Source organism: Micromys minutus (genome assembly GCF_963924665.1).
Source record: "Micromys minutus genome assembly, chromosome: 2".
Lineage (NCBI taxonomy): Eukaryota > Metazoa > Chordata > Mammalia > Rodentia > Muridae > Micromys > Micromys minutus.
This window is the reverse complement of record NC_137971.1, coordinates 82,307,524-82,318,595: the sequence shown is the minus strand read 5'-3', so window position 1 is coordinate 82,318,595 and position 11,072 is coordinate 82,307,524. Positions and strand designations below refer to the sequence as shown.

At 39.5% G+C, this 11,072-nt stretch overlaps 1 protein-coding gene across 1 annotated transcript; it reads right to left on the bottom strand.

Moving 5' to 3' along the window:
• Positions 1 to 671: 671 nt before the first annotated feature.
• Positions 672 to 10,798, bottom strand: PSMA1 (proteasome 20S subunit alpha 1). Its single transcript, XM_080912469.1, has 10 exons — positions 10,690 to 10,798; positions 9,338 to 9,382; positions 8,962 to 9,063; positions 8,749 to 8,852; positions 6,671 to 6,759; positions 6,007 to 6,077; positions 5,406 to 5,535; positions 3,164 to 3,243; positions 2,419 to 2,529; positions 672 to 1,024 (listed from the first exon to the last, which is right to left on the bottom strand). The coding sequence occupies exons 1-10, from the start codon at positions 10,690 to 10,692 to the stop codon at positions 968 to 970; spliced, it is 792 nt and encodes a 263-aa protein (XP_080768595.1). The 5' UTR covers positions 10,693 to 10,798; the 3' UTR covers positions 672 to 967.
• Positions 10,799 to 11,072: the final 274 nt, after the last annotated feature.

Genomic DNA, 11,072 nt, shown 5'->3' with positions numbered 1-11,072 from the left:
CTATACCCAAGTACATGCATGGTTCATGAGAACAGAAGGAAACCTCCAGATTTGAGGCAGAGTAAAAAGGTTTGAGATTAAAATGTCTCTTCTGTTAATTTTGCCAAGTTTTTCACAGGCCCAGCTCATAATTGTTGAAATCTGTTGGATGCAAAAATTACTCACGTTAATATCATGCTTTGGGAGGTAGGAGGGTAACTGAACTCAAGGGTGAGCACTGATTAAGGACAAATTACAAGTTCAGATATAGCTGCAGCCCAGTATCACCACTTCTGTTTGGAAGTGGTGACTTTCTACTACTTACACAAGGTCTCACATTCCCAGATTGGCTTCAAACATCATATGAAGCAGAGCATGGCCCATAACTCCTGATCCTCCTGCCTCAACACAGAACTGTTGGGATTAAGGCCTGTACCCCCAAGCCTGGCTTGTCATCTTCAGAATAAATAAATCTCCAGGTATGCACCATGAAATTTGTATTCTGAGATCATCTGCATGGATTTGTAATATAGTCGGTCCACAAACTAAACTGCTTAAAGTTGTGTTAAGAGGCATTTTCTATATTACCAAAAACAGCCAAAACAATATAATTCAACAGATATGACAAGTGACCATTGTGATATTAGCTTCCATCTGCAGTTGAAACTACTTAAAAACAAAAACTCAACACAATAGGTGGTGAAACAATTTTATTTCACAGTTGTCTTTAAAACTGCAAAGACACTTATTTTCTTCATATAAAAACATTGGTATAGACACCTATACTTCCTAGGAAATGATTATGTAGACCCTTTCAAAGAAAATGCACCCCATTATATGGTTTATGAGAAGTTGCTTAAGAGAAAACTCACATCTGGACTGATTTTTAAAACATATCACCCAATACGTTGCAGCTGTTGGTTTAAAATACAGATTATTGTCACCAGTGTATGTCCCTGCATCCTCATGTGCTCGTAATCTTTATCACTTAATGTTCCATTGGTTCGTCAGCTTTTTCTGCAGGTTCATCAGCAGCCTGTGAAGGCTTTAAAAAAGAATTGAAAAGATGTAAGGTGAGCATTTAATATATACCACTAAATCATAGTATTACAATATAAAAAAAATCAGTAAGAGGGTTAGAAGATTTTGCAGATATTTGATTTTAGCCTGTTAAATTTTTTGAATAAAACTTAAAAAATAATACATATATAATTATATATAAATAATATATATAATTTCAGTTCTGCCAACTCAAAGAGAATTGCACTGTTTATCATTTGTCTTCCTTAAGAGGTAAGTCTTTCTTTCTTATGTTTTACTGCTGTGATTAAAACACAGCCAGCCCCTTTTAGACTTCCTTCTGTTCAACCAATAAACAGAAAGGAAAAAAAAAAAAGAGATAGCAGCTATGTGGAACGCCAAAGCATCCTTTCTAAATGCTAAAATGCTAGTTCTTGCTAACGTCCAAAATGCAAATCTCATTCTCCCAAACAGCACCAATAACATCTTTGCCAATTTGAAAAATACAATGTTTTTTTCAAGCTGGAGAAAACTACCATCACATCCCATCTTTTGGAGGAAGCATGTCACTGTGCTAGGATTATAGGCATGATCCTATAACCTGTAGAAAAAAATTCCTGCGCTACTTTTTATGTTTCACAACCTAAAATCCACATCCATTAGCAGCAAATGTGAGCTGTGTATGGAGTGTTTCTGTAATTCTACCTGCTTAGAGATAAGACAGGATTGAGGGGGGAAAAATCAAATTAGGAAAAACTCATAACCCTAGACTTCACCACTTTTATTTTCAGGTTGTGTTTATTTGAAATCAGTACTTCTTAATGCTTTTGTCACCATTTATAGAGAGCTAGCTAACTCAAGTGTCCAAGGCTAGCTCCAAACATGTATTTTCTTCTGGACCCTTCTCAGAAAAATCTAGGCTGGCCCTGTCACTTGCTTTAACCTAGAAATGTACTAAAGTGAGGTTATATTAGTCCTGAGTTCTAGCCTTAAGAATGGCTGGCAACCTTCACTTCTGAGGTGTTGGAAGCTCTGCCCTTTGTAGAAGGGGCCCTGAGAGTACACAGAAACCTGTTCATTCTAGCAGTTGGTAGCCTTGCAGCCTTCTAGCTGGCACTCTGAGATACCTAGAGAGTGGGTGGGTAAAGAAAAAAAGTCATTTGGTTGCTCTGTCCCTGCTTCACTCAGACTGCAGCATTTGTGAAGTCTCAAGTAAGAGCAGCAGTAGAGCCATCCATGCCTCAGTCATCTGGATCTGTAAATCCTGGGGTCACCTTAGTTATGTAGTAATAAGGAACCAAACCTTTCTCCCATTGTGTGTCTCTGGAGATTACTACCCTTCAGTATTTCACTTGAGTCAGTGCTTTCTTAATTGTTAAAGCTGAAGCCTCATGTTATGATTAGTAACATGTAACATACCTGTGCTTTTCTCTGTGGTCTTTCTTCAAGACCATCCAGGAATGGAGACACATCATCATCATCATAGATTGTAAATTCCAAGTCTTTACCAACAATTCCAATGGAAACATTCTGATGGGGGTGGAAGGAAAATAATATATATATATAATATATATATGAATAATAGAATGGTGGGCAGAAAGTAGAAAAAAAACTTATAAAGCATTTAAATCCAAAGTTTTAAAAACTGTAGGTAGGAGTGAAAAAGACAGGAAACTATGAGTCTCTCCACTACAGACCCAACACTCCCTTTAACACGCCCTTTTGGTTACTATGAGACACCCAAAGGTCCATGTCACCTAGCAGTGAAGTCTTCCCCTAGGGCAGTGGTCCTCACCTTCCTAATGTGTGACCCTATCATACACACGGTTCCTCATGCTGTGGGGACCCCAACCATAAATCATTGTCACTGCTTCTTCACAACTCTACCTCTGATACTGTCATGAACTGCAATGTAAATATCTGACAAAGATATGAATACCTGCTGTAAACAAAACAAAATCAAACTGAAGGAATTTTATTGCTCTATAACCTCCCACCCCAATTTACACATGACATTTCAAAACCAGATTTGAGTTTGGTGACTGGAAAGGAAATAACAAACCAAGGCAGCCCAATGAAAATAACTTAAGGACATGCTATTTTATTACTTGTGATTGAGGATTAAACTATACTGTCAATACCTACAATTGGGACCTTGAGTTACCTTTGTGGTCAGGTCCTGCTCTGCAGGGAGTGTTTCTCTTAAGGCACGAAGACCATGTTTAACCAGTTCATCCAAATTGCCTGTATGCAGTAGATTAAAAAATAATTTCTTAATTTTACCATCAGTCTGTCGTCTGAAACTGTGGCTTGAATGACATATTACATAGAATATAACAGCCAAAAGTATGTTAGCATATAATCTAATACCAACCAACACCAATGACTACTTGATGTCTTTTAGTAAAAAATATCTGTCTTTCACTAGATTAAATAAAAGTCTTGGTCACAAATGCCATCCCAATTTTATAGAATGTGTAATGTGGTCAGTATTACCTGATACCAAAGTCATCACAGACAATTACAGACCAATCTTCCCTATGAATAGACACCCGAATTAGTGGCTCATATCTATTACCATAGCACCTGTGGGATATGGGATTGGGACTGGAGATTATGCATAGTTTGAGCTACATAGGGAATTTCAGGTCAATCTCAACTACACAGGGAGGCCTCATCTTAACCGAAATAAAACTACTACCACCATTTCTACCACCACCATCAGAACCCAACAACAAAGAAAAAAGATTATACATAATAACCAATTGTGGTATTTCTCAGGAATGTAAAGATGGTTAACATTTGAAAAGTCAAACAATGTAAAACAATACATTAATAGACTAAGAGGGAAAAAAAAGTATGATGATTTCAATCAGATATAACATGCATGTGATAAACTCCCAACTCCTACCTAAAAAAAATACTCATTCACTTCACAGCTAACATCATACTTAAAGACTGAATGTTTTTCCCTCAGTATCAGGAATAAAACAAGGACACTTCCACTTGTCACTATACTGACAGTTAACCAAGGCATTTGATAAAAACAAAATGCACCTTTCTGGGAAGCAAGAAAGAAACAGCACATATCAAGACTTAGAAATGAGAAGTAAAACCTCCTCCTCTACTGCTAATGATATGATCTAGTGACATGAACTCAGATCTAAAGAATCCACTAGACTGGAATTAATGAAGTGTTTTTAAGGTTGTAGGACATGCAATCAATATACAAATATCAATTTTTTACGATGAGCAATCTACAAATGATATTGAGAAAATGCTTAAAACATTATGAGAATAAAGTATGAATAAATTAAACAAAAGAAACACAAGACTTATAAACTAAAAATTATAAAATACCACTGAAAGACTTAAATAAATGTAACAAAAATCTATGTCCAGATGTTGCCTAACTTACAATGGGACTATCCACAGTAAAAGGCCAATGTTAAGTAAAATGTGCATTCAACACACCTTGCCTACCAAACATTACAGCTTAGCAATATGTGACTGTGGTTGGCTAAAACTCATGACTCACTGCTGCCGTCCTGTATTAGGATAGCCACATTAAGTGGCTAACCCAGGAGGAGGTAATTTAAATTCAAGAGTTCATTTTCTTTGCAGTGCACTTTGTTTGGCATATTATCCATCATAACCTGCACTGCAACTGTGAAACTGTTCCCTAAACACCATACAGACTCCAACGGTGCTCAAGCTTTAACCTAGAGTTTCTAGTAAAGCTCCTTGGGTGGAAGCATCGCCCGGCTGCCATGACACCCATGAGAAGGGTAGGAGCACAGGGAAGCCTGCAGGTTCCTGTTTTCCTCTGTGACCAAGCTACAGACCCCATACCACAGAAAGTCTTAACTAGAGTATGACTACAAGCTGAGTCCTCGGGAACTCTCAGTCCCTCCAAAGAATACTATCTGCCACAGGAAAACTTACGAAACCAAGACAAAAAATTTCTTGAGGAAAAAAAAAAGCCCTGCTATTACCCCTTCTTCTAATGCAAAGCAAAGCACTGGAAACCGTTCTCTGTCTTACACCCTTCAACCTCTTTCCCAGGCCATACTTACTTATGGGCCACTTAATGCAGAAATTCTGTGTGGCCTAAAGTAGAAACAGACTTACAAATAGTAAGGTGTAATGGTTTTCAACTCTGACTGGGGCCTACTTCAGACTAAATGTCAAGACTTTTCAAGGTTGGAGACATCTTTATATTTTGATAAAGTTCTCTTAGTAGCTAGAAGTAAAAGTTAGCATGTGTTACAAAACAACAGACACTTTATGAACTTAATTTTTTTTAAAACTAAAGACTATTAGTTTTCCTTACTTAGGGTAGATTTGCTAACTATATAAAGACTAGAATAGGCAAAACAAAATAAAGTAAGCCAAACTACACTTACACTCCATAAATTCAGACATATGTCTCTCCAGGTAAGTACGAGCCGATTGAGAACGGGCTCCGATAGACATAGCTCTGCAGTCAAAATAGTTAGCAGATGGACAGGTTTGGAAAATGTGAGGGCCCATATCCTAGAAACAGAAAAACATTAGGTACTCTTAACTTTGAATTGACTAGAAATTATAAAATTTCTGAGATTAAAACATTATTAGGATATAAATATGATAACTGTGAAGGTTAATCTTCATTATAAATCTGAAGTCAGAGATCCACCTGCCTTTGCTTCCCTACCACTGACACTAAAGGCATGCAACACCATGCCCAGTTCCAGACATGTTTAAACAGAAAGCTCACTCTGACAGTGACTGGCACCATCTCATGGGCTTTGTCCTGGATTAACTACAGGAGGAAATAAGCTGACCATCAGCATTCATCTCCCCTGCTTTCTAACTGTGGTGCAGTGTCTCTGGTCATCTCACGTTCCCCAGCAGGACAAGCTCTTGCCTCTGCAAACCCTGCGTCAAAATAAAGCCTTCTTCCCAAGGGAGTTTGTGTCAGGAACTTTGTCACAGAGGCAGAAAAGCAGATAATACAAAACTCACATCATAACCAGCAATGAGCAGCCCAACTCCATACGGTCTCCGGCCATATCGTTGTGTTGGGATCTGGGTCTCTGAAACTAGTTAAGGAGCCTGCTTCAACATGTAATAAATTAAAAAAAAAAAACTTCTAGCCCCCCCCCCCCCGTGTCCCCCACATTATGTAGCCCTGGCTGTCCTTGAACTCGATATGCAGATCAGGCTGGTCTTAAACTCAGAGATTCACCTGATTATCTCCCAAGTGCTGGGACTAAAGGTGTGTGCCACCACCACCTGGGAACTTCTAGCTTAATTGTTTCATAATTTTCTACATGAAAGTAACAGAAGAGTATTCCTTTGGCCTAATATACCAAGTTTGAATTTTCATTAAAGCCAAGAACGAACACTAACAAAATAGTCTCTTCCTATATAGGAATTTATTTTGAATATAAGGGGCAAGAACTTGGGGGGTTAACCAAAACTTTACTGTCTAAAAATAATTGAATAGTTTCCTTAAATTGGGCTATTGTATTTGGAAATATCAACTGTTTATAAAGGATGGTAATCCAATTCCTCAAACCTTTACAATCTGATTTATGTTTATACTATCATATTCCAAGTAACTAAGCGAACACTAACTAACCCAAACTTTACAGTTTACATTTACAAATGCCAGCATAAAGGATACTGCTTCCAATTAGAGACACAAGGCGAGATACAGGAAGTGGTCTGTCAAATACAAATCTGGAATCCAAACACTCCTGGCGCATAAAGTTACTAAAAAAGAAAACAAAACAGAAAAAAAATCCATCAGTTCATATTACAGAGAATAAATATAATCTAAACATTTAAACAAAGAAGTTTGATTCCATTTTGCTTTCCTGAAAGCATTTTCATGGACTAGATCCATAAAAATCAGAAAGGTAAGCTATGTCTAGATTCCTTTTTGTGTGTGAACTAAACTCTGGGACCATATGAAGCTTTAAAAATAAATGACTGGGTGAGGCAAGGTATCACACCCCTATAATCGAGCACTTGGAAAATGAAGGCAAGAAGACCAGATGTTTGAAACCAGCTTCATAATATAAAATGCTTAGTAAGTTAGTAACTGAACAAATGATTTTACTATTACTCTGTACAAGATTCTGGATTCAGTACTTCTACCATTTAACATGGTAAGCACCAATTGCATGTGGATCTAAGGTCTTGAAAAGTGGCTAACTAAAATGTATTTATTTATTATTTATTTTTTTGAAACAGGATTTCTTTTTGTGTAGCCCTGGTTGTTGTGGAACTTACTCTGTGGACCAGGCTAGCCTGAAACTTACAAAGATCCATTTCTCTCTGCCTCCCAAGTGCTGGGATTAAAGTCATGTGCCACCACCACCAGGCTAAGCTTTTCAAGCACTAAACACACGAGGAGACAACTTCAAAACCACACACAACATCTTGCTGATAGTTTTCATACTAACTGATGGCATGATACTGTTTTAGACACCTTAGTTAAGAAGCAGGTTTGACTACATACTACATTTAATACTCTGAGAGCAGAAACACAGAATATCACTCTGCTACTGACTTAAGAGACTGGTTGAAAAAAAAAAAAAAACAGAGACTGGTTGAATAATTTGAAAACATTAACAAACAGCAACTTGATCCTTACTCTTACCTTGTTTTTTTTCTCCTAATAAAATCATAATGAACTAAAGAGACTAGCTTTGGCCATTTTCAGTTCTCTCCCTCTTTCTGAAGGCTGTGTCAAGTGTTTTACATGTCAGGTTAGTTACTGGGAAAGATTATTTAAGTGACTAACTTAGTCTCAGATACTAAGTGATGAAGTGCGAGTTTAACCACTTCACTTATGTGCTATTTCTCCACAAGAAGTATCTACTTTCCCGGAACAGTTACAGAAAGAAATGCACCCATCACTCTCTATTTCCCACCCTGTGTTAAAATTAAAGAGGCTTTAAGTTCCCTGAAAACAAGATCTATAACTGAGTCTATACTAGTATATGCTTCTGAACTTTGTGAACTCAAATGCATAATAAATACTGACATTGTGAAGAAACTTGGAATGGTTTAGGTCATCCTTCCACAGAAGAGTGTCCAGCTCTTAGCCATAAAGGGCTTGAGACAGTATACATGTCAACAAGTATCACATTAAGGGACTTTCAAAACCATTAGGTTTAATACACTATAAAAATTAGGAAATAGGGGGCTGAAGAGATGGCTCAGCAGTTAGGTACACTGACTGTTCTACATGTCCTGAGTTCAATTCCCAGCAACCACATGGTGGCTCACAACCATCTGTAATAGGATCCAATCCCATCTTCTGATGTGTCTGAAGATAGCAAAGGTGTAGTCACATGCATAAATAGTCTTGAACTAAATAAAGGAAATAGACATATATAGCTACACACCCAAACCCACTAAGGTATTAAAAATTTTAATATCTGGGGGCTGGAGAGATAGCTTAGCTGTTCTTCCAGAGGACCCAGGTTCAATTCCAGCATCCACATGGAAGCTCACAATCTTCTGTTACCCCAATACAGGAAAATCTAAGGTCCTCTTCTGGCCACTGAGGAAACTAGGCACACACTAGTGCACAGACATACTTGCAGATAAAACACCCACACAAATAAAATAAACAATTAAAAATTACAATATTCTGGGAGATGACTACTTACACTATCTTATCTAGGTATTTTTAAGAAAAAGTCTATTAAGAATAAAAAGGGATGCTTAATTTTTCATAATCATACATACCATAACAGTCTGGCATCAGCAGTCAGACCCGCAATCGAGATACCAATATGGTTGTCAACGTGGAGAATTTTCTTCTGGTGAGCGGCAAGCTCTGACTGTGCCCTCTAAACAAACACAGTATGTTATTTTAGTTTAGAGGTTTTTTATTTATCAGTTAAATGTAATTTGATAGTTCTGGTTCCTGAGGGAAGACAGGGTTATCATTTTACTTACCTTCAGTGCAACCAACACTGCATGTGTTTTTGACTTCAGACCAACTGTTGCTGAGCCTTGCTTAACAGCTTCCATTGCGTATTCAATTTGATGAATCCTGCCCTAAAGACAAAAAAAATTTTCACTTTTTAAAACCAATAAACTACTTTTAATTCTCACAGCCTATAATCTCACAAGCTTTGTTTCCTTTTCTTTTAAAATAGGGGTCTACTAGGTTGCTCAAACTGTCCACCAACTCCATGATCCTATGGCTTCACCCACCTGGCCAATAAAGATTAAGGTGTGTACCACCAAGCCCAGTTTACAATCTCACCGGTTTCTGAACCTACTTCAGCCATAAAAAGTCACTTCATCGATATGGCATAAAACATTTTACCTGAGGGCTCCAAACAGTGACATCATTGTCATACTGGTTGCGAAACTGAAAGTGAAAGACAGATTAATATGAGAACATTACAAACTTCAAATTTTAACTTTAAGACATGTGCTTCAATTGTTAAAGCCTCTCTGCTAATGCAGCTTTCCTGAGGCGTTATTACAGCACTCAATTTGCAATGCAACTTTACCTCAAGCATGCATGAGCTATGGGGATGAATGGACTAACTTCTTCCTAACTTCGGATTCTGCCATTCTCCATAGCACTCCCCTTGAGCAGCCAAGTACTGAAGAATGCACACATCAACCTTTCTTCCACTTTGCTCATACTGTTCTCTTACATAGGGCTCTAATAATTTGGCAAAGGCCTTTTCTTTAAATCGACTCAAATATCTTTTGAAAGTTTCTTCTTTTCTCCACATATTCTCAGCACAATTTTCCAGTAGAGATAGCCCACTTTGGCCTTCATCTGCTATATACCTGGGAGAATAATCTAGAAGTTCTGCCTCAACCTCCCAAGCGCTCAGATTACAGGTATCTGCTATTATGCTCAATTACACGTTTTTTGTTTGTTTGTTTGTTTTTTCTATCTCTCTCTGACGCTGTCTCTACACTCTGGCTGTCCGGGAACTCACTATGCGAGTTAGGCTAGCCAGATGAATGAACGCATACACAAATCCTCAGTTTGGGCACAAACAGCTACCGTGGCAGAACCACTACAGCTATAATGTCATTACTAAGGCAAGTGTGTTGGTCCTTTGGAGAAGAATATTCCTGAGGGTAAAAAGAGCAAGAGTTAGCATGGCAGACTCGACAGAAGCTGCCCAGGGCCTTACGTTGTAAACCTGATTCCATCATTTCCCCTCTCATCTCTAACTAGGTAATAGAACAAAATGACTGTATGGAGCCTTTCCGACGGCATTCTAATGAGACGGATTAAGCCAAACAGACCCACAAAGAAGATGAACTTGGTCTCAAGACCTGACTGCAGGCTCTGGTCTGCGATGGCGATAACGGGTGCACCCCTCCACCCCGATAGTCCCCCTCTTATGCAGATCACGAAGGACCATAGAGCATCTTGAAATCAGCCACCTAAGTAAACTGAGAAGGAAAGGCGACTGGCTGGCCGAGGAAGAAGCGCCTGGACCCTATTTAAAGTGAAGAAGCTGCGCCAAAAGCCGCTCAGGTTCTCTTCCCGCCGGCCAGGCCGCAGATGCTGAATCACTGCAGGAGCACGTCCGTGAGGTAAGCTCCCACTGCAACCGCCACGCGCCGCAGGGAACTGGGGCCGATCCCCGACCACGTCAGCCAACCTCAGCCCCAAACCCTCCGAGGACTCGGGGATCAACACACCATAGCTCCGGCGCAGCTACAGCCAGACACAGCAGCGGACACAGGAACACGGCCTCAACTACGGCTCGGTGATCGTCAGAGAAGCCTGCGGAGTCTTGACGGCGGCGACGCAGGACGTGTAGTCTATCCCAGAGCCACGGATCGGCGTTAAACGCTTCCCCGCCCTCCAGCTCTAGGTGGGCGGGGCCTGCGAATGCAGAGAAAATGGGATTGGCGGGAAACCCCGGGGGTGGGAATGCCAGTGCAAGGAGAGAGCCGGGGGCGTGGCTTTCACGACACGCGCAGTTTCCTTGGTTTTTTTTCTCCTGTGGGGTGCAGATTCCTGCCAACTCTTCGGCTCACTCGGCTGAAAGTCGGCACCCAGCTCGGGATGATGCGGCTGT